The 23,896-nt window shown below is 40.7% G+C and overlaps 1 protein-coding gene and 1 long non-coding RNA gene across 8 annotated transcripts in view; one reads left to right on the forward strand and one right to left on the reverse strand.

The window, feature by feature from the left end:
* BRD4 (bromodomain containing 4) overlaps nt 1–22,704 on the forward strand; it is a 65,881-nt gene extending 43,177 nt beyond the window's left edge. For 4 of the 6 annotated variants that reach the window (XM_033139625.1, XM_033139629.1, XM_033139627.1 and 1 more), the window contains 11 exons: nt 464–765; nt 1,880–1,990; nt 13,802–13,854; nt 14,843–15,158; nt 16,012–16,545; nt 18,835–18,947; nt 19,121–19,277; nt 19,438–19,565; nt 19,748–19,959; nt 20,299–20,563; nt 21,339–22,704. In XM_033139625.1, the coding sequence (XP_032995516.1) occupies nt 464–765; nt 1,880–1,990; nt 13,802–13,854; nt 14,843–15,158; nt 16,012–16,545; nt 18,835–18,947; nt 19,121–19,277; nt 19,438–19,565; nt 19,748–19,959; nt 20,299–20,563; nt 21,339–21,407 (2,260 nt within the window). In that variant the 3' untranslated portion in view covers nt 21,408–22,704. Of the gene's footprint in view, nt 1–463; nt 766–1,879; nt 1,991–13,801; nt 13,855–14,842; nt 15,159–16,011; nt 16,546–18,834; nt 18,948–19,116; nt 19,278–19,437; nt 19,566–19,747; nt 19,960–20,298; nt 20,564–21,338 lie in introns of those variants that run through there. The other 2 variants (XM_033139628.1, XM_033139630.1) reach the window with 2 other exon arrangements.
* Nucleotides 1–23,896, reverse strand: part of LOC117041176 — a 39,355-nt gene that overhangs the window by 4,187 nt on the left and 11,272 nt on the right. The window contains exons 1-2 of one of the 2 annotated variants that reach the window (XR_004425941.1): nt 2,735–2,936; nt 770–827 (exon numbers count right to left, since the gene is read on the reverse strand). This is a non-coding gene — a long non-coding RNA (uncharacterized LOC117041176). Of the gene's footprint in view, nt 1–769; nt 828–2,734; nt 2,937–23,896 lie in introns of those variants that run through there. The other variant, XR_004425940.1, reaches the window with a different exon arrangement.

Consider the following 23,896-nt stretch of genomic DNA (forward strand, 5'->3'; position numbering starts at 1 on the left):
TTCTTCTTCTTTTGCTATATGTCATTTTATATGTACTGGGTTGGGTTTTGTTGTTGTTGTTGTTTTTTGTTTTGTTTTTGTTTTGCTGAAACAGTAATACTTTGCATTTATATAGCCCCCTTAGTATTCAGTGATTTTCATATATATTATCTTGGCAATCCTTACTTTACTCTGGAAAAGAGGTCAGTATTATTGTTTCCAAATTCCAAGTGGGTTGAGGGTATGAGGTGATGTCTTGGCTAAGGCCACCTAGTAAGGCTATATGACTAAGATAAGATTTGAACTGTAAAGTTCTTGATTTTCAGCTCAGATTATTAGGCATTTGACTATACCAGATTTCAGAATGTAGTAGACAATGCTAACAAATTGCAAACATAATTAACAACACACTTTAGAATAGCATTTTGCTGTCTGTCTAAAATCATTGTTTTGTAAAATAATGCATTAATAATTGTTCTTTAAGTAGTAAGAAGGAGCCCGTGACTCTGAAGAACACCAAGCCACCTCCTGCTTATGAATCTGAGGAGGAGGAGAAATGTAAACCAATGTCTTATGAAGAAAAGAGACAGTTGAGTCTGGACATTAACAAACTCCCTGGCGAAAAACTAGGCCGGGTTGTCCATATCATCCAGTCAAGAGAACCCACGCTGAAAAACTCCAATCCTGATGAGATTGAAATTGACTTTGAGACATTAAAGGCATCCACATTGCGGGAGCTGGAAAGATATGTAACATCTTGTTTACGGAAAAAGAGGAAACCTCAAGGTACCTTTCAAGCTCAGAGCAGTTGTGTTACATTCCAGCGCTGTGTATTAAATCTCTTGCCACTGTATAGAGAGATGGGGGAACATATTAATATTCAGGCACTATAAATTCATGTAGGGAAAAAGAATCCCCCATTCCAGTAAATGATGAATTAGATTAATCATAAAGAACAGATCTATTAGATATAATCACTGGACTTTCTTGATGGCCTATGATACAGGCCATTGGATCATAGTGTTATACTGTATATTCTGGCATATAAGACTACTTTGTAATCCAGGAAAATCTTCTCAAAAGTGGGGGGTTGTCTTATACGGTGGAGGTGGAGAATCTGCGGTCGAGTATATTTCCAACTATATTTTAACTGGAAAAGTTGGGGGTCGTCTTATACGCCGGAAAATACAGTAACTACATTACAAATATTTTCTCTTCAAACAGCTATAAAACACACCATATTTCTCTTTTATGCCATTGTAGCCTATTTTAACTGTTTTGTAAAACTTATGAATGTTCTATTTATTATGAAACTGTTCACCACAACCAGACACAAAACTTTTTTTTAGTTGCAGATAATATTTCTAAGACCATAGGCTGGTATCTTATAAAGCAACGAACAAAGTCTCTATGATACATCTCCACTGCTGGAAATTATTAAAAGTTTTATTATAAATAATTGACTACTTTCACATACACATTATTCAAAGGAAGGACAAACTTTTTAAAAGAGGTGCACAGCAGAAAATAAATGCATTTTGAAGTAGTTATTACTATTTGAGAAATCTGACAGATCTTAAAATGTTTCCTTTTTTGTATGTAGAGTCCCATTAATTCTGCATTGTTTTTAAAGGACTATATAACAATGCAAACTTTTCTTCTACATGTTTTATGTTGAAGCCTTAGAAAGAAAAAGAACAGCATGGCAGCACATTCTCCCTGCCCTTTTGAAAGTATTACTTCATTTGGCCCAGTTAAAAACGTATCAGTATGCACAAATCTTCCACAGGGAAAAGAGTAGCAAGGCCATAGTGTTTAACGGGAATACTGCATAGCACAAGAATGGGTTCTGGATTATATTCTTATCCAATGACAATATTGTGCTATTATCTTGTTGCAGCAGAGAAAGTGGATGTAATTGCTGGTTCCTCTAAAATGAAGGGGTTCTCCTCCTCAGAGTCTGAGAGCACCAGTGAGTCCAGCTCCTCCGACAGTGAAGATTCAGAAACAGGTTAGATGCAGATTATTTATAGACTCAGTCCTATACCTGTTTCCTGTATAAATAAATATGTTTTTAGTATGGCTTCGTCTTCTTAATTTTTTTTATTTTTTATTTGGTCTTTATAAAGCAGTATATACAGTATATTTTCTGTATATGAAGCTTACCCAGTTTGGATCCAACATTATAAAGAGGGTATCACAACTGATTGCTTCAAAATGCACTGAACAATGCTTTATTAATTTAGTATGGCAGGGCCACTTTATAATTCGTGCTATGGTACCATTTTATGTGTCTGGTGGTTCAGATTCACAGCTTTAAAAAAAGAATATTTTCTAAACTGGCTTCTCATCTAATGGAGAGTAAGATACACTTTTATTAGTGAATGTTCAGTCAGCTTGCCAGAAGGTAGATACAGTGTATGATCGTGTATTGGAAAGATGGCATTGAGAAGTTATTGGAAAAAATAGACTGAACATAGGGCAATCATCGTACTGAAAAGCTTTGTTATTAATTAACAATGCCTCAGTATATTTTTGTTGTTAACTTTGAGAGCTCTTCATTTGATACTTCTCATGTGACCCTAAAGTTGCTGTTTTTTATTTAAATGATGCACTTAGTTTCATGCGAACAATCAATATTTTAAAATTAATAAATATGGCAGAATAAAATTCTGTGCACTCTTTGCATTAGACCTGCAGTTCTCGCATGAACTGCAAAAGCATTTTACAGTAAGTTCTTCAAAGATTGACTTACCTTAAGGTTTTATTCATCAAAACCATAGGCTGGATCCAGACTTTGGATCCAGCAGTGGGTTCCTTCTGGTGGAGAGCCGGGAGGTGATTTTTGTCAATTACATCCTTCTCACTGTAGTCCCCAATGCCACTTGCCTGTGGAATTGTGTGGGATGTGGTGCTGGGGACTGCAGGGGAAGGTGTAATCATATTTCAGGATAGGCTTGCACTTTAGTGTGCTGGAGGTGGGTGGGTGGGGAAATCAACATTTTCAATTAGTTATAAGCAGTAATAGTTTCACTGACCTTTTCCTATGTTTTAAATGGTAAACTGTGTTCAACTGAAGTTCTAGAAGAGACTGTTCTGTGTCGCAAAAGGAGCTTCTATAGACTGCAAGAGGCCCATTCCTAGTACAGTGGACGCTCGGGTTGCAAACATGATCTGTGCGGGAGGCACATTCGCAACTCGCAGTGCCGCGTCTGCGCATGCGTGGGTCACGACCCTTATGCGCAAAGCGCGATTTAGTGCTTCTGCGCATGCGCAAGCACCGAAACCTGGAAGTAACCCGTTCCGGTACTTCTGGTGCGCAACCTGAAGAGGAATGACTGTATCTATATACATATGTGAAAAGTCCCTTGAGTTTGTTTAGAGATAAAGATGGAAGAACAAGAACAAGAAGATGATGATTCCTAGGGTGTGTTTTTCCCCTACGTTGGCAGGAATGATAGGAATTTGGCTATGCAGATAATAGGACAGCCAGATGCAAAAGAGGACAAAGGCTCCTTCCTGCATTTTTAACAATTGCATAGAAGGAATTTTAATTGGTGTACCTTATCATGTAATCTACACCTGCAGAACTTCTCTTCTGCAAAACTATTAAAGGTGCATGAACTGTATTCTCTCTTGCATCTGGTTGCTCTAGCAGGTACTTTTCAGAAGATGCTTTTAAATTAAAAATTATTTTCAGATTTATTTGATCTTCCATGTTTTGTTTTTTACTCTGTTCCTTGGACTGTCTTGAATTTCAATAGCAAGCTTCTTTAAAATGGCAATTGGACTAGGTTTTCTGTGAAACAAAAATGTTCTGCCAGTTTATATGTGAGCAAGGTATTTTACAGTATAAGTTTGATTAAATACTTTGTGTTGTTCTTAAAACATAAATTTATATGATTTAAATGCTTTTCTTCATATTGATCAGAAATGGGTACCAGGAGATGTTCTCCAGCTCTTGATCAGTCCTAACAAAGGTCCGTGACTGGTAGAAGAAGAAGGTCTCATTTTAACTTATACAGTTTGTTTTCTCAAAGCAAGTTTGATCTCATTAAAGTGAATTTAACTTAAGAATTCTCAGTGTTCATAGTAGACATAAGAGTAAATTGAGGTGCAAGACATATTTTCCCCAGAACATTCATTTTAATCCGGGGGGGGGGGGGGGGCTTGGTCTTCATTTTACTATCAGGTCACAAACCTTGCTAGCAATGCTTGTATACAAGAATGTATTTAGTTATCCAATTTGAATGATATTTATGCCTACCCAGCTGCCTAATAAGCATAATATATATGAATGACTCAGAAAAAGAGTGGCAGATTCCTGCTTTTCTCTCACCAGTTGTTAGATAATGCTTATAAAAACAAGTGGCATGAACTCTTTTAATTTAAAAAGCAGTTTGGAAACCTGGTGAAAGCATTTCAAAAAGCATCTATCTGTGATGTATACTTGGTATTTTCCCTCGGGTTCCCTTTTTAAAAATCATCTGCAAAATTCTTGTTGCTTTTTAAACTCGGGGGGATGTTAAAAAGTTTGGGGTTCTCTTGGACAAGTGCAAAGAAGAGTTGGGTATGTGCAGGTGCTACAGATATCATGACCAAAGCAGGCAGTAAAAAGAGGAACTTCTCCACAGTGGAACACAAATTACAGTGGTACCTCGGGTTATGTACGCTTTGGGTTGTGTAGTTTTTGGGTTACGAACTCCGCTAACCCGGAAGCGCAACTCCACGCAGCGCGATCTGCGCAGAGCGTTTTCGCGGTTTTTTCAGTCTGCGCATGCGCAGAACGAATTTTTCAGGTTACGTACTGTAACCCGGAACGAATTAAGTACATAATCCGGGGTACCACTGTATGGACATTCCATCCTAGATACATCTTCCCCATTTTCATTTATTTGAAACAGTTTGGCTCACTGTGTTGGTTGCTTTAATCCGCTATGAATTGTTTTTTACAGTTGTACCTCTGCTTACGTATCCCTCTGGATACGTAAACTTCGGGTTGTGAACGCGGCAAACCCAGAAGTGTATATTTCTGGATTTTGCTGTGCATGCATTCGCAGAAGGGCGCCTCCAGTTATGAAGTTTTTGGGATGCACCTGGGCCTCCAGAATGGATCCCGTTTGTAACCAGAGATACCACTGTATAAGCAACCTTAAAGATGTCATTAGTGTGGGGGCAGGGTTATCCTGGGATGCCTCCAGTGTATTACATAATATTTTAATTCTGCCTGTTTTTATACCTGTTTTATACCAATTTCACATTAAAATACTGTAGTGCAAGATTATTTCAGAAATAACATCTGATTTTGAGGTTGAAGTCCACTTCAGGGGATTTAAGTTTAGTTTTGTAATACATTGATTGCCTACACATGTTCTTTGCACATGTTTGGTTATATGCAGTGTGTCATATACTGAATATAAAGGAAGTGTGGATTGTGTCCAATTAAATCATTGCACATACTGTATGACTTCTGTGACTACAAATGAACCTCCCCCCCCCCCCGCACTCCCAGTCAGCTCCAGGGGTTCCCCCAGGCCTTCAGAGCAGATTGGGAGGAGGGAGAGGGAAGGGAAGTTCCATTATTTTCATGGAAGTCATTGTGCATGTGCAGTCATTTACTTGGATATAACCCATTGATTTCTTCCACAATCATCCAAATCAATAGAGCACTTTATACTTAGGGAGGGAAATGGATCTAAAGTGTTGGGGAATCCCGGTCTGCACAGAAGAATCGTATAAGCCATAGGAAACAAATTTATTTAGTGGAATCAATTAGCCATCATTCATATAGGTGAATCCAACTAAACTCATTTAGGATTTTTGCTGCATTAGAAAGGTTCAAAGAGTCTAATAATAAGATAGACCTTTCTTACCAATATTTGAATTGTTTTAAAATTTTATTTATAAGGCTTGTGAATTCTATCCAACAGTGTTGCTCTGATGACGATGTCTGTCAACAGAATAGGAAACGGAGCAATGTTCATCAATTCTCCTTCAATCTTTGCTGATCCCTCCACAAATGTAAATCTGTTCTGTCCAAAGGATTTCCCAACCCTCTGGGACAGGTTTTGGGAAGGCAGTTGCAGGGATGGATCCAGAGTGTCCCATCCGCAGAAAGAACTGAGTGGGGAGGAGGCAGCTTATGCTGATCCCTCCTTCAGCCCCTGCCTCACCTCCTATGCTGTTCTGGTAACCCTGTGGAGCAGCTTACAGGGGGCTGGCTGCAGGAGGGAGGAGAAATTTGCAAACCTTGCCTCATGCCCAGAGGGAGTGTCCCATGAATACAACTCCACTCACAGGAACTCTAGGTCCAAGTGTATATGTATGATTTTAAATCAGATATAAAACAAGGCAATATTACCTTGGGTTTGATTGTTGTAAATGGCTTGTAGAGGTATCTTAACCTCTTGATCTGTGCTGCTGGTGACAGTTAGATGCCCATCTGCTGCCCTTGCTGCCCTCCACCTGTGGAAAACTTGGCAAATGGAAAGCTAGCACGGTGGTGGCCTCGATGGCGGTAGAAAGCATAGGGCCCTGAAATGTGGGGGCAGAGCAGAGTTAGCCATAGATCTGCTTAGATTCAAAGCTGCTTCATTTTTCTGAGAGGGACCTCATCTAGGCCCCTTACCTATATCAGTCTGGAGCTGGCATAACTAACGCCTCATTATCAAAACAGGGCTATTGAAATAATTAAAGCACTTTCAATTTTAGCTGGACTTTGATATGTTGGTGCTTTTTTAATTGTAGTGAATTCTTCCTTCTTCTCTTGTCTTGACTTGCAAGCAATAGACTCTTGTTACATGAGCCTAGTTCTCAAGACCCAGCAGGTGAGGATCTAAGAGCAGGTTCAGACTTCAGCTGAAGCGTAGAGTCAGTTTTGAATTCACCCCATGTGTCGTAAGTGGTCTCAGTCCACAAGAGAAGCAAACTTAACTATGAGATACTCCATCATAGTTTAGACTAGTGCTTATCTGAACATGAGGAAGAAGAAAGAGGATTGTATCCAAGTAAACTCTACTGTGAGTAGAGCTACTGAAATGATTAGCTCTAAGTTAGTATGAACTTGGTTGGCTACAACCCAGAGTTTGCCGTGTCCTTGCAAGTAGAGTATGCTCTTAAATAAGCCATCAGTGTTCTACAGTAGCGTTTGGTACCTTGGAATAAATTTAGAGCACCTTCACCAAATGAATTTACAGTAATACTTTCAGTATGACCCCATCTGACAGCTTTCTCAAACTTGCTTTTTAATTCTAGAACCTGTGCTACAGGAAATGAGAAGCATTTCCAGTTAAATATGTTGAACTGTGAAATTTTAAACAACAGATAAACTTCCAAATGTCATGCATTGTGGCTGGCTAAATCTTAGCATATGGTAGACAAGTATCTTTTTGCAGTTTGCTTATTTCTCATCAAGCTGCCTTTGATTTGGATTGAGTACAATATTAGTCCCTTTTACTGGTTGTCATGTAGCTTGTGGTCTGTTGCAGACTTTTTCTGTGTCTGAAATCCTATGACTTCAGTTTCTTACATACATTTATGACCTCTCAGCATGTTACTTAAGAGTTATCTAGACTGATGGAGACCTTTGAAAAAAAATTAGATCCCTGTTTTGGTTTATACCCACAGAGATGTCTGTTACATGAGAAGCCTCTTCTATGAGTAAACATTCTTATATGCTTATGACCATGATCTAGAGGTATGTGCGCAACAGAGTTTTCTTGTCTGTTTCCCTTCCAGCAGCTCCTTCTACTGAACCTCCTCCAAACTACTTTTTTAAAACCTTCTAATTTTAAAAAGCAGTTTAGTGGTTTGGCATGAAAGCTGCTGGAGGATTGGCTTCACTGGATGATAGCCAATATAAATTGGGTTGTCTGGTTTCATTCTGAATTGCCCCCACTTTGATCATACCTCTCCTAGTAGTAGGAAGGTGGAAGCTCTCTTTTCATGCTGCAGGTTGGAGCAGGCTAGTAACCCTCATTTAGGAGAAGTGATATTTCGGGTAGGAAATCCTTTTTTATATAAAAAAGTGTTTAATGTTAGTTTGCTACTGCAAAACTTCACAGGTCTTTGTTGCATCTACAGAGCTTCCATGTGAAAAAGGATTCGCTATTCTGATCCATATCAGGTACAGCTCTGCACATGTTCTGTGGAAGCCCATCTACATGGGAGCTCTGTTTGATAAGCAGCTGCTGGGTTGTCTTTTAAGATTATAACATAACCATTAAGTGTATTTAATTTCAACAAGGGTACTTTATACTTACTGTCCTCTAACCTTCCCCCCTACAAACCAGAATTTTTTAATTCTTAGAAACTAAGCACCAGCATTATAAATAGTTGCCTTAAAAGTATATTTTCAGTATGGTTGCGTATATGCATACCTGAAGGCAGAACAAGCAATATCTAAAATTTTAATCTTTTTGGTACTAATGACTTGTAATAGAATTATTCAGTGTACATACTGTCAGTGGCAAGAAACACTATGTATAAAGTTCATCTAATCTAAGCTTTTAGGATTAGGAAGGCTACATATTGAAATGATTGCCTTTGTGCATACAACACTACAGCACAGTGCTTTCTAACATTTCAGTAAAGGTTCTTCATCTATAAAAACTATATTCAGGGCTTTTGAAATATATTGTCCTTATTAGTATTGTTAAATTGTTTTTTCGATTTTGCATTTGTTTCTGTCATTTGTTTTATAATTTTTCTGAAGGGATAGATACGATAAAGGCTTGATTTTTTTATTGGAATGTATAAATGCATGTTTTTAGCAAAGCTGTAATTCTGCTTTCCCTTATGCACAAGTGTGAACTGTTCAAAGTGCATTTGATAACAAATTGACTGTCTGCTGTCATTTTTATTCAGCTGTTCAGTTATTTTACCTTTACAAATAATAATAATTTATCAGTAATTTATATAATCTGTTTTTCTATTTTATCTGCATGCTTATGATTTAACAATGATGTAATCACAATAATTTTAAAATAAGTTGTATAGTATCTCTTTTTGTTCTAAAATAATAAAAATAAATAAAGAATTTGGTTTGCTACAGAAAATGTACCTGTTGTAAGATAACTAAAATTGTAGTTTTTAACCTGTCATTTCAAAATGGGGAAAATTACTTTTCACATTCTATACTAGTACCAGTCACTGTTGCTACTTCTCCTAAGGAAATCAAATAAACATATAAGATGACATATAAACTAGTTGGACCTTGATGCTTTTGAGAAAGCACTCACTAGCTTACCTGGAAAATAAAACAACTTTTCTTTTCTGTTTTTTTAACACACCAGGCTTATTTTACTGAAAATCCCTTGTAGGATCTGATGACCAAAATAGGACCTTCTCAATGAACTCTGATTTTCATTCTGCGGGACTGAAAAGTGCAAATACCAAAGCCTCTCCAAACTACTCTGTGCATGTGTGAAAGACACTTCTGCACACACAAGGCAGGAAGTTTGATCATTTTTCCACCCTGCCCTACAAACTTTGGGGCCCCCTGAAAGCTATTCCAGAGGGTCCACCAGCCTTTGGGTGGAGCCTTTCAGCTTGTATGGGAGCTGCCACTGGAACAGGGGAGAAGATAAGCCCCCTTAGCACAAGCAGAAGCAACCTTGTGATACTTGGAATGCTGGCCAAGGTCTATAGAGGAAGTTAATCAGGTTTTGTATACATGTGGGAACTGGGGCTTTTGAATTACTTTATGGTCATTCTAACAGTTTTAAATAAGCTGAAAACTGTATTAAAATTCAGAGAGAGCAGTTCATAAAATCTGTGTTGTGTTTGGATGTTTTTGTATTGTTTAAAATTAAGCATTATCTTACCTAAACTAGTGTGCTCTAGTTTTATTATTTTAATAACTCTTTCAGTTGAAACAAACAAAGAAAACCTTCACTTCTGCCTCTGCTTGTCCTTATTTTGAATAGTAAAATGCTGATGGTGCTACTTGATGATCCAGCTTCTTTTCACCTATGTGACGGTGAACATCTTGTGCACAAATTCATTAGTTTGTCACACATTTGTGTAATTCTACTGAAGGATGTACTAAATATTTAAATCACAGCATGAAACACTGACACATAAAGTATCCATTGGACCCCCAGAAGAAAGCTACATTTCAGGAATAGATAGCTGTGGTCACCAGTGGAAATTAAGTCAACCAAGTGATCTGGCTCAAGCGATGCCAGAAATAATTTAAATAGCCATGTCAGGTTTTTTTCAGGTTGCTTAAGTTGAATGCTTGCCCTTAACAACCCCCGCCCCTTCTCGTATTATTTACACACAAAGCTAAATTATATGGGAGCTGCAGAGTATGGGACCAAGAAAATAAAGCACAAAGAAGAATGCGCAGCTCATAACCTTGTATATTTAGAACTTAACTCTGCTTTATCAAACTAAATTATGTTTTTCATATAAAAATAATCTCCCAGATTTACAGGAATTAAATTGTCTGATCTGACAATTCATTTAAATAATGCCCTCATCGAAAATATATCGAAACCACTCTTGAGGCCGAATTCATACATTATCTCAGGAGTATGTATGCGGCCCAAAATAATGTCTTGAGTTTTCATGCAGTTGCCAAGTTAAAGCGTAAATAAATACCTATGTCAGTACAGCGGCAGATATTTATCATGTAATCTTCCCATATAGAAAAGTGTTATCACAAGCTCATGAAACTTTGGCCACAGTGAACTGACTTAACAGCAACCATATTGCTGAAATAACATTTAAAATTAGTTTTAGAAGTATCTTACAATAGTGCAGTTAGTTGGAGTATAATATAGACAGATGAGTGCAGTCAGCTCAACGTGTTGTGAAAATTTCATTATGACAGGCTTGTCATTGACTAAAAAGCTATTTTAAAAATCCAAGGTGGAGCACCTTTCTGAGAAACTCAGCACTGAACAATATTTGCAAGCCAGGTTCCATGGATGCCCCCAACAAGGATTCTAGCTGGATTTGACAATGTGTTAGACCTGCGATGTTATGGTTACTCCTAGGGGAATAAAAGAAGGCTGCTTCCTTACAGAAGCACCATATTGAATATTCAGGTACATTTACACAAGCTCAGTTCTGAAGGCCCAGGTCTTTCAAATTAAAGGCTAGAAAATCCTTGCTCCTGGTATACAAATAAATATACAAAACCGTGTTGCATTACAATATTGCATTACAATATTGTCAGTTTAGTTTTCATATTTATGCCATTCCTCCAGTTATTTACACGGTTTTGTATATTTATATATATATTTATTTGTAGTACAGATACCGTGACTGTCTGTTGTTGTTTCTACTCTTTTTGCTCCTGGTATAGGCTGTGTTTGCAAACTTCACACATGCACCCAGGCTTTCTCCATTGGAGCCCTTGGAAGTAGCTACCTGTGTGGCTTGCATACTCAGGAAAGGATTTTAAGTGATTTCCTTAACTCATTCATTGATTAGCTCATTCTTATAAGGAAGCTGATATTGCCACAGACAACTATAGAGAGATGTAAGCACAAATACAAACACAAGACATCAGTATCAAAACCATAGCTATTTTGCCCTTTAGTCAGCTTAGTCCCTCATTTATTAAAATGGAATCCCAATATTTATAGTTCTTGTTTAAAATAGAATATTGTATAATAATGGCAAAAGAGGCCAGTGTTTTGCAACAGATCACACATTTTCATATATGCATGTGTGCATCATTTACCCTTTATTCTATCTGCTCCGTAGCAATGTGTAGCATGTGCTTTTTAGAACGTGCATATGGTGGTAAAGCACTGAGATGTCACTGATAAACTGAAAACTTGACAGCACTGTCCAGTTTCTCAAACAGCTTTATTCTCCAGGTGTCACTTTTAAAAAAGAATTACAGCAGCTAACGTGATCTTCTGTAGCTGGTGCCAACGAGCTGTCTTCTAGGGGTCATTCTACCTATTTTTCATACTATTCACATTCTAACCTACATCAAGGAGCCTCTGACTGCTACGCTTTCCCCATTGCACAGAAATGCTCTAAATCATTAAATTGCAACATGGAATTTCCATCAAATTATGATTGCATGGAAAGTAGAAATCAGTAGCTGGCACAGTAAAGGTATTTCTCTAATAAAACATATGATACTTAGAAACCTTTTGGATACTTGCAACCAAATAGGGAAAGCTGAAGGAGTTCCATTGACTGCTTTTTCCCTGCTGGTAAATTTGTAGGTTGTTTTCAAGAAGGATATTGGTACAACTGATAGTAGTGGTAGAATATTGAGAAGAACATGATATTCATTAGTTGCTGTTCGTGAGGAAGGCTATGTGGTTCTGTTTTAAGAGCAGTAAAGGGGTACTTCATATGCTGTCTTTATTAGACTGTGGCTGGTGGCAAGTTTTGAAAGGCACCTTAATTTTCCAGAGTTGTAGCCAACAAAGTCCCATTAGCGCAAGGATTTCCACCTGCTCAGCGAGACTTGCTCTCCCCTCAACACACCCCAAATCTGCTCTAGAGAGTTGGGGGGAACTCCCAGAGCAGTTTGTGGGTGTGAGGAGAGGGGTAGAAAGTCTTGTGACTCTTGTTCAGGCAGAGGTCCTTGTCCTATAGGACAATTTACTCTTTCCCAGATGGTGGGCTGTATCTATCTCTGACCTTTTCTGTTCTTTAAGTTGGTAGATCTGAGCCAACTTCCTTTCAACAGAGACTGTTTGGGCTTTTTATAGAGAGTAGGAAAACACTTTCCCTCATTAAAGTGCCTTCTACAGTTGTCTCTATCCAATTGTACACGTGTGTCATAAGAAACTCTCTCACACACTCACATGCACCCCATTGCCAGCATGCAAGGGATGAATCCTACCCAGATGGTTACCTTAGCTTTCTAATTTTTCTGGGATAGCCTTAAGAACCAAAAAGCCACCAAGCTCAAAAAGGCAGAGCATAGTCTTCGTGTGAGGACATTTCTGTAGCAATTTTACTATGTAATGCAAAGCTTAAATGAATGTTGTAGTAAAAACCCTAGAGCAGTGTTCCTCAACCTTAGGTCCCCAGATGTTTTTGACCTACAACTCCCATCATCCATAGCTAGCAGGACCAGTGGTCATGGATGATGGGAGTTGTAGGCCAAAAACATCTGGGGACCCAAGGTTGAGGAAAACTGCCCTAGAGCAAACTGTTGCTCCTAGGCTACATAGGAAACAGGCCTACGTGGGATGGTAATGACAGTTAATTCAATACAGTAGTGAAGTGGCACAGGTGGGGCTGCGTTGCTCACTTGGATTCCCAATGCCAGTTGCTGAGAGGGGTAGGACAGCAGTGAGCCTACACCAGGCCAAGCTCCCCATTCCTTTGCCCCTCCTTTCTTGATAACTGGCAGTGATGTGCAGCATTGGGAAGCCAGGAGAGCAATGCAGCCCCACCCACACCTCTGGCCACAGCTGATTCAGCTGCTGCTATTCTTTAGTATTGAAAGTACAGAGGAAAGCTGTAGTAAAATTTATGCATGCAATTGAGTTGTTGGAGGAAGATGCTCACAAAAGTGAATTGCTAAGTCCAGGGGTTGCTTTCTTTCTCCTGAGTCTTTGACTCAACAGCTTACATTAGTTGTAATGGCATCTTTATAAAATAGAAGTGGTTAATTCATTGGGCTTGTTCTGGGCATGTAAAGAGATAGAGAACATTTTTCTCTATGCACCTACATACGGGGGGGGGGGGGGGATCAGGCAATTTTCTATGGATTCCAGAAATGATTTCTGCGCCTTTTGATTTGAATTTCATAGTCATAACTTATATTAAAGAGCATTACATAAAAACAAGTTATGAAAAAACACTGTAATTCTTTGTTGTTCTTTTCCCCCAGAAATGCCTCCAAAACTTAAGAAAAAAGGACATTCTGGACGAGAACAGAAGAAGGTATGTTGTTGTATAGGGGAAGATATTTTAATGTGATGTTTCTCTGACATTGTTAATTTTGCACAAAGAAGCCCACTCCACCTCCAAGAGAATAGCCAAAGCTTTGTTCATCTCAGCTCCCTAGACCTGTCTCACATGGGAAGGCAATACAGGATATGAAATCCTACAATACAGAATATGGAGCCAGTGTTCAAGATTTATTCATCTCTGCCCCTAGCATTAATCAAGGTTTGGAATTTGTGGAAGATAGAGTCCAGAATGGACAAGGAATTATCATTGGCTCCAGCTCTCAGGTTTCCTCAGAGGCTTAATGCTTTTTGCCAGTTGAAGGAAACGTTTGATGATTTAGGAAATGCAACTCAAACAAGAGAGGCTGTTATAAAAGTTTTTAAATTGTCTTTTGAAGATTTTTTTAGTGAAATTCTTAGTATTTCAGTTAGTTCCGTTACATAAGTATAGTTTGGGAGCAACAAGCTAAGTATTGAACTTACCTTGCTCTTTGCACAGTGCTATCTTTCCTGGCAGAATACTTTTATAAATTTGCTGACTGCTGAAGCTAGCATTAAGTATGGGGCTGGGACAACACTAAACTTAAAAATACAGGGGGTTTTTACTTTCTAAAAGAGTACTTTATTTGTTGCATATTTTTCTTCATAAGACTCTGTGGTCTGCTATACTCTTATTAATGTACACACTTCGCACAAGTGCATGTACAAAGTTTCAACAACCAGTTTTTGTAAGCACAAGCAACTTTGGGAGAAGATGTTTTTATGTGGAGAATTGTCATTGGAAAGCTAACACACTTCCCACAGTTTTTCCACTGCAGCTCCCCTTCTCCATGCTGTTTTTCTCCATCCTAGCAATTCAGTTGAGTGAATGCTGGGAAGGAGAAACTAGGGGCAGGGCGGTTTGAAGAAAGGGGTAGCACTCCCTCCCTGTTGTTTCCCATGCAGAAAACTTGATTGTATATTCTGTTTCTTTCCTACAGCATCACCATCACCACCATCAGCAGACGCAGCAGCAGCAGCAACAGCCACAGTTGCAACCACAGCAGCTACCCCCACCACCTCCTTCAGCCCCTCAACAAGCAGCCCCTCCAGTCAAATCCTCTCCTCCAGCTTTTGTTCCAGTGCAGATCCCAGTTATGGAGCATCCGCTCCCAGGGAATATGTTTGACACTATTTCACATTTCACTCAACCGATTATACACCTCCCTCAGCCAGAGATGCCGCCCCATCTCCCTCAGCAGCCTGAGCACAGCACTCCTCCTCACTTGAATCAGCATACAGTAGTTTCTCCTCCAGGTGAGTGCTGTTTCTTGGATGTATAACAATGTGCACTGTAGTTTTTTAAGTTCCTCATAGGACATTGTGGACATTTGAGCAATATTGCAGCCCAAGGCAGTACTAATCAAGGGGAAGTTTCTCTTAAAATCAAAGGGATATTTTAGACATAACATTCCTAGTTTGCCTAAATCATTGGGTTGTATCCAATGAAATCATTCAGTACATTTCCGAGCACAATTCAGAAGTTACAGGGAACCAGGCAGAGGGCTTTCTCGGTAGTGGCGCCCGCCCTGTGAAATGCCCTCCCTTCAGATGTCATGGAGCTAAATAATTACACAAATTTTAGAAGACATCTGAAGGCAGCCCTGTATCGGGAGGTTTTAGCGCTTGATGTTTTATGTTTTTAGATATGCTGTAAGCCACCCAGAGTGTGTGTTCTCAGTGTGTGAAGTTGAGGAGGCATGGGGAGGGGAATGTCGTTCAGTCCCAGTTCTTGTTCCCAGCTTGCTAAACTGTGGTTTACAAACACATGAACATTGTATCAACATTGGGTCATAGTTGAAGGGTCAGGATTTTGAGTTAAAAGAGAGCTGGTTTTCTATGCCATAATGTGCAGGATCCTTTCTCAGTTGATCTCTTTTACACAGAAAAAGTTGTGTGGGTCTTTTTTGTGTGTGGTGGTGGTAAAAAAAAAAAGGTGATCTTTCACCTGAAACCTGTAGTAGTACACTCCATTCTACCGTATCAGAGCTCGGCAACCTTATTCCCATTCAGCTGCATGCATAGACCTGACCTTAATCTGTGAGAATAATACAACTGTTTTCCGTGTCACAGTGGTTGATGTAATGTATTCCTGCTTTCTCTTCCGCAGCTTTGCACAATGCTCTGCCTCAGCAACCCTCAAGACCTAGTAATCGAGCTGCAGCACTCCCCCCTAAACCTGCTCGGCCTCCCGCAGTGTCACCAGCTCTTAACCAGCAACCCATGCTTCCGCAGCCCCCGCTTCCCCAGCCTCCCCAGGAGCTTTTAGAGGATGAAGAACCTCCTGCTCCTCACCACAACCTGCTGAGTAGCCAGATGCAGCTGTACATTCAGCAGCTGCAGAAAGTGCAGCCACAGACTTCTCTCCTCCCTTCAGTGAAGGTCCAGTCGCAGCCTCCGCCATCCCTGCAACCTCCCCCTCATGCTCCAGTGCAACAGATGCAGCATCAGCCACAGCAGAGGCCAGTACATATGCAACCAATGCAGTTCCCTCCCCATATCCCTCAGCCTCAGCCACCTCCACAGCAGCACCTACTCCCACAGCAGCAACAGCCGCCTCCGCCGCCACAGCCGTCAAAACCCCAGCAAGTCATCCAACACCATCCATCGCCGCGACATCACAAGCCAGATCCCTATTCAGCTGGTGAGTAATGTGAATACAATAAACGCCTGAAACGTACCAGGGGGTGGGGTGGCGTGAATTGCTTTGCTTCCAAAATCTTCCACGTTTTACTGATGTTATTTATGATAAAAATCAATGGAGGCTATCATACTACTTAAAAGTCATGAATTGAAGAGAACACAAGAAAGGAAAAGGGGGTTTTCTAACTGGAATTATTGTGGGTTTTTAAATCAAATTTATCTCTGATATATTTTTGTTTGACAACGTTATACTATTGTATCCATTTAGTAAAGACAGTTTCATTTTGACAAAACATTGACTCTTCAGTAGCCAACAGTTTTTCCTTCGCATCTGTACTCTGTTCAGTTAGTGCCATGCATAGTGCTTCTTTTCAGAATGTCCCTTGCTCATTCAATACCTCCCCTAGACTTCAGTTGCCCTTGCTTAAAAGACAATACTATAAGGTGAAGCAATCCATTGTCTTAGATTATCTGAGCTATTAGGTAAAATGTATTTGACTCAGGTTTTCTGTTTTTGGATTAAAAAATCCCATGTGTCCTGCTGCATCATTCTGTATTCATATCTCATACATACATACATACATACTATGTTATGATCAGTGTTAGAAACTAAGATATGAAAGCTAGGAGCTAAATGGCACCTTAAACCTAGGTTATGGCGCAACAAAAGAATGTCTAGGCGTGTTTTTTTATAACAAGAATACAAAGATGAAAAGGAATGAACTTCAGCTAAAATATTATGTTCATTTTTCACATGGTCGAGTCGTTCTCTTGCCCACCCCCCTAATATTCTTAAGAGGGTCTTTTCTTCAGTCTTCTGAGAGTAGCTGGAAGTGGGAAGGCACTTCCTTTCCTTCCATTCTGCTGTTTTAATCTGAAATCTTAGGTGCAGTACTGCGCCCAGAGCTTAGAAACTGCTCAAACTGCTCACACAAATTAAATTCCCTGTCGCAAAATATGCCTAGCCTAGAATACTGAGAGTTTTGGACACTGGTTATGATATCTCAAAAGGGCTAATATAGTGTAAAAGGTGCCCCATCTGTAATAAACCAAAAGTCTGCTGCTGAATGATGACACCTTGGAAAAAATATAGCACATTACTCATTGTTCCTGCAGGCACTGTAGAAGCAAAGGTTAAGGTGCTATAATGTGCTCACTGTAGGACAGAAGAACCAAAAAATGTTTTCACAGTCATAGTGCTGGATTTCTTAATAGGTCATGAGGCATAGCGAAGTGTTTTGTCTGGGTCTTCACTTTTTCCTCTTTATAACTAAACATTCATTTAGCACTTATGATGTGCTAGGTGCTGTATATAATATTAATTCTTCCCAAGGAGCTTGCAGTGTACAATAAACAGACAAAATTGAGATGGAAGAAGGGTACAGTCAAGTATTAACTCATATGTAGTTTATGGGAAAGGAGAGTCACATAGTGATGGAGGACTAGGTAAGTGAAGTCTGCGTGGCTTTGCAAAAATAAAATAGTCTTGAACAGGGGTTGGCAACATTTTTTGAGGCCAGGCTGGTCCACTCCCCGCAGACCTCTCAGAGCACCCATGCACATGCGCGCACACTATTTCCAGCACTCTTCCGGAAGTCGTCCCCATGGCAAGGGAAAAAATGGCGCCGTGGGGGGGAGGGAGCACGGAATCTCCACTCTGATCCACAGAACAGCTGTGGGCCGGTTCCAGGAAGCTCATGGGCCAGAATCAGCCCATGCTTAGGTTGCCGACATCTGGTCTTAAAGAACAATTTAAAGGCATCAAGGAAGGTAACTTAATTGATTGGCAGATACTGATCAAGGCATAGGTAGCATGCAGAAGTCACTGACATGGAACTGAGGGGGGGAAATGAGAGTGGAGATAGGGAACTTTAAAAGTGAAAACATTCAGAATCCACATACATAGGTTATAGCTAGACCACATAGTGGTGCAGACATTGAAAGATCATCCCATCATATAGCGTCTCTGTTCATCCCAATCTCTAGTTTGCACATTGCTTCATTGGGCTGATTCCTGCAAGGGTATGCAGCAAGACACATCTATTCTCCATTCATTGATGAGCATATGATAATCTGAACATGCTTGAGAAATATTAGAGGGTAAAAATGCTTTAATGAACCCATGTTTGTTAAATAGCTATAATTTAGTAACGGCGTTCCCCAACCCCAGTTGTAATACATTCTGGTCAGAACTACTGCAGATCATAAGCCCATTATCTCAGAACTTTCAGTTAATGGCTGAGACTGAACTGTGATAAGAAGCTGACGGACTGGTGCTGAATTGTTACAGGTCATTTGAGAGAAGCACCTTCTCCTCTCATGATGCATTCCCCACAGATGCCACAGTTCCAGGGGCTGCAACATCAGTCTCCACCGCAACCAAATGTCCAGCCAAAAAAACAGGTAAAGACATAGTGTGAATGTAAAGGACTTTCCAGAATTCAGTTTGCACATGAACCTTGAAAACATTATCAAGGTGAGAAAACAGGTATTTGTAGTGCAAGATGGGGTGGGCTTACACAGGGAAAGCTATGTTAGGAAATTGTGATTGACATGCATTTCTCCTACTGTGACAGGAACTGAGAGCCGCATCCGTGGTTCAATCACAGCCTATGGTAAAAGAAGAAAAGATGCAATCCCCAGTCATCCGAAATGAGACTTTCAGCCCAGCCTTGCGGCAGGATCCTCCCAAACACCCAGAGAGCATCAAGCCACCTACACATATCCAACAACGTGAGTGACAATTGAAATCTGTTTGTTGAGTGTGATGTTTCATTGTAGATTTGTCCACATAAAAGAGGCAAGGCTAAATTTCTCATATTGATCCATGATCAATCCTTCTATAGTGCCGACCAACAGGAGTAGGTTTTTACAGTGATTATTGTTGTTTCAGGAACAGAGATGAAGCCAGTGGACAGTGGGCGGCCTGTTATAAGACCCCCAGAGCAAAATCCACCACCTGGAGTCCAGGACAAAGAGAGACTGAAGCAGGAACCAAAAACACCAGTTGCCCCTAAAAAGGTAACAGTCCCATTATCAGCAGGTGTCTCTAAAAATGAATCAAGAGTATTATAACTATCCTTGGAAAATGTGATTTTAGCGATCTGGGCTGAATTGCTGACACTCCCGCTAGGCATTGTTTCTTAGCGGAACAGAGAATTATGGTTATAAGCTGTAATGTACTTCTTCTTTTTCCTCCTCAGGATTTGAAATTAAAGAATATGGGCTCCTGGGCAAGCTTAGTGCAGAAGCACCCCACTGCACCATCCTCTACAGTGAAATCCAGTAGCGACAGCTTTGAGCACTTCAAGAGGGCAGCCCGGGAAAAGGAGGAGCGTGAGAAGGCTTTGAAGGCTCAGGCAGAACAAGCAGAAAAGGAGAAGGAGCGGCAGAGACGGGAGCAAGAGAGAATGAGGTGAGAGGAACCTGTACTGCTAACCCATTTACTTGCAAGTAAGGAGCAAGCACATGCTTCATTGTGTTTATATAATTTTATGATCATAGGTGCTGTAATTTGGCATAAGTGTGCTAGGACTTGTTTTTGCTATGCCAACCTGCTGTTAGGTAGGTTGAAGTCAAGCTATAGCAGAAATCCTATACCCCCATTGTATTGTATTTTCATGGTTAACAAGCTGTTCATCAGTGCCTTCAAATCAGCATGTTATTCCTGGACGCTGTTAGTACTTTCCTAGATGTGAAGGAAAAGATGCAAAGAGGAGCCTATGGTTTTAATGGTACTTCTGGTCTTGGGCAGGAGTCGTGAAGAGGAGGATACTCTGGAACAAGCTCGTCGAGTTCATGAAGAAGTCCGACGGCGCCAGGAGCAGCCACCACAGCATCATCAACCACCACCACCACCACCGCAGCAGCAGCAGCAGCAGCAACAGCAGCAGCAGGTGTCAGCAGCAGCCTCTGCTCCCCAAGCACAGAGCTCTCAGCCGCAGACTTCTCAGTCCATGCTGGACCAACAGAGAGAGATGCTCAGAAAACGAGAGCAGGAACGAAGGCGCAGGGAGGCAGTAAGTGAGGGAGAAAGGGATGATTGGGGTTTGAATGAGGAGCTATTTCGACAACAAGCTAAACAACAGAGGGCCACTTTGCTGGTATAATTTTTAATTTGCTCACTACATGCCAGAGATCCTCAGAGAGTCTACTCAGAGTAAAACCTAGTTGAATACCACCTTGTGGTTTGGGTTTGTATATTCAAACTATAGTTAGACTAACCAAACTATGGCTTGGTGTTATGTGTGAACCAGGCCACTGAGGTTTAATCAGATTTGTCTTTAGCACAAGGGGGACCTTTATTCCCCCTAACATTTCATACACACAACTTGCTCTTCTTAGGGCCAAGCCATAGGTGTCTGCTTTGAAGTTAAATTATACTTCCTTCTTGTCCCACTCTCTCATCCTTCATTCTCTCTCTTCCTTTTCCTCTCCCATACACACACACATTTCTCAGCATCATGTCCTTGACACTGTCACTCTATCCTGTTTCTTTTATAAGGCAGTGGTGTAATAGATAACAGAAAAGAACGCTGCCATCTGCCTGAGCCCTTTTAATGTTGTCTGGTATGATTTCCTTAGAGCTGGCCAAACATACTGTGCTGTTCACTAGGCTTTCTGGAGTTGAGAACTCAGCCTGCCCCTTTATGGAAGAGACAGTGCGCCTGGCCAAGCAGGCCAGTGATTGCCGCTGCCTGGTGGGTTCTGCATCAGAAAGCCCCCTTTTCTACTGGATGAAAATAACCTTTCCTGCAAACCTGGATGACTGTTGCCTTCTCTCTTCTTTTCCAGATGGCAGCTACTATCGACATGAATTTCCAGAGTGATTTGTTGGCAATATTTGAAGAGAATCTTTTCTAATAGCGCCTGGTTATCTTTGCCTGACTCCTTAATTTCCTGGCAAATCTTTGACTCTCCATGGTGTTGTTGGCGGCTGGGAGGAGAGCATTCCTGCAGCCTTTCTGCATGTGTGACAGATGCGGCCTCAGAAGGATCAGCAGAGTCTGCCTTACAATGTGACTTTCTTCCCCACCCCGCCTCACTGAAGAAAGAAAGACCAAGACAAGCCAACTCTGTACTAGGTTTGAGTCAGTGGACATGCAGTTACTGGGAAGGGTGCCCCTGATCACTTGATATTCTCTATGCCAAACTTACTTGCAGTATATCCAGGACTTAATGCTGTTCACCCCTTTTCTATTAAGAGTTCTGAGTTACAGAATGTCTTTGATTCTACAATGCTGTGTGCTGGCAGCACAAGACACTCTGCATTGAGAGGCTGTGTACAAGAAGACATACAAGCTGTTTCTGAGTCCTGTCATCACTGGCTTTGCCTTTAACTAAACTTCCCACAAGCCTGTAGCTGGGAGCCATTCTCTGTAAGTGTTCGCTTGTGAAAAAGGGAATAATTTAGCGGAGGTGTCAAGTGTACCTGGCGATTTGAGTGAGGTTTCTGTTTTTAGCATTGTGTGGAGGTCCAGGAATCTGAGCTAGACTACCAACCAAAGTCAGTTTCTTTCAATCTGTTTATTTTCCTCCAGACAAATTGGCACTGCTCAGCTCTTGAGCGGGTATTCTTGTCTCTTCATTATGGAATGGAGTGGGGAAAACATTAGCACCAGGGGTATCTCCCACCCTGTCAATAGTGTTTGACTGTGGCTGTATTGTATAGTGAATATAGTTGGCATATATTTGTTTGAGTTTTATTGGTGAGCCCACCAAGCTCTGTAAAGACACTGCTTATATTTTGCTCAGTTCCAGACTTTTCATCTATATTTTTAACTGTAATGCCAGAAAGATACATTTTGGGTTTTAAATGTCATGGAGTCTGTTAAATTAGTTTTTATACAGCAAAGGAGCAGCTCCAAGGAGGGAGTGGGAGTGGACTTGGATAAGCAGGAAGGCCTGCTCCTCTTGCCTTCAGTTGAGTTCTCTCACACTCTAGCAGTGATCGTTTTCCCAGCACCTTTAGTGTTGTTTTTTTCATTTTACTCTTTGAATTGTTCCAAGTTTATGTGCCATAAATACCCACTATACAGTACAATACTGGTGTGTCAGTATTGGCCAATCTCTGGAGTAATTAATTGGTTTTACTTTAATACGGTGAATATGCATTTGGTCTGTACTGATCATGGAATAAACTCATCTCTTTTTTTTTAAAGTTGGTGTCGTACTGACATTTCTTTTAAATCCTGCTTGTGGTGAAATTGCTTAAGGGGGTAAAGCTGCAAAAGGACAGCTTGCCCCCCTCACCTGTCTTGCTTCAGCAGAGAAGGGAATTCTCCAGCCACAATTAGCAGGGTTTCTGTCTTGTCACAAACCTGGGAAAACCTTTCCCTGAGAGCAATCCTAAAGCAACAGAATTCCATAGAAACTGTAGGAAGACAAAGTATCAAGCAGTTGGTGCCTTCTCAGAAGAGACTTTCCCAGAAGGCATCTTACCCCATGGCTGGTTTCATGCTGTAGACCTAAACCCAAAGTTGGAGAAGACCATGCAGTGATTGCTCTCAGTTACTTCCTCTTCCTGCAGTGGACAAATCTTAGCAAATGTATGATGTAGCTTCCAGCAGCGAAAATTGGTCCACTTCAGTTGCAATGAGAAAGAGGCAAGGTTTGTCTGCTTATGGACAATGGTCCTCCAAGCCTTGGACAAGTCCCATGTTGTCAGTGAAATACTTTCTTTTAAATTAGGCTGCCTGAAAAGTGCTTAGGTATGGTGCATTTGGACTGGCTGCAGCTGACCCCTTGAGGATCCAGTGAAAGGAGAGGAAGGAATAGATAGTTCACCTTTCTGTACTCTTCCTCCAAACAAGTGTTCTCGTAGGAACTCCTGGCCCCAGAATTTGACAGTGTAGAGCTTGTGTTGATATCTCTCTTGACAAAATGTGACTGTTCTGACAGAAACAGTCCTGAGACTGGGTCAGTGGGGTTGGGATATCAAAAAATGTTATTCAGTGTGCTTATTCCTGGCAGCTCAGGCCCTCCCTGGCTAGCTGCTGTAGAGGATGCTATCACTTGGCGTGAACACCTCAAACCAACCTCACTTCTGCACGTTCAGCCAAAGACATCCCTATTTTCCCATATGACAGAAGTTTTGAAAGACAGTTTGCATAATTTGCCATCATCTCTTCACTCATATGAGATGCATTGCCCAACTAGATTATAACTGGCCAAATGGGAGAGAAACTCAGCCTTGTATTATATGTATGTTGTGAAGAGGGTGGTGTCCAAAATGACATAAATATAGGTAGCTACTTATGCTAGGCTACCTCCATGTCTCCAGACCTGGAAAAGACTGTACTACCCTTACTCCTCATGTGATTGTCCATAGTGTATTGGGAGGAGTGGGAAAG

This window comes from Lacerta agilis, chromosome 2 (assembly GCF_009819535.1).
Source record: "Lacerta agilis isolate rLacAgi1 chromosome 2, rLacAgi1.pri, whole genome shotgun sequence".
Taxonomy (NCBI): Eukaryota; Metazoa; Chordata; class Lepidosauria; order Squamata; family Lacertidae; genus Lacerta; species Lacerta agilis.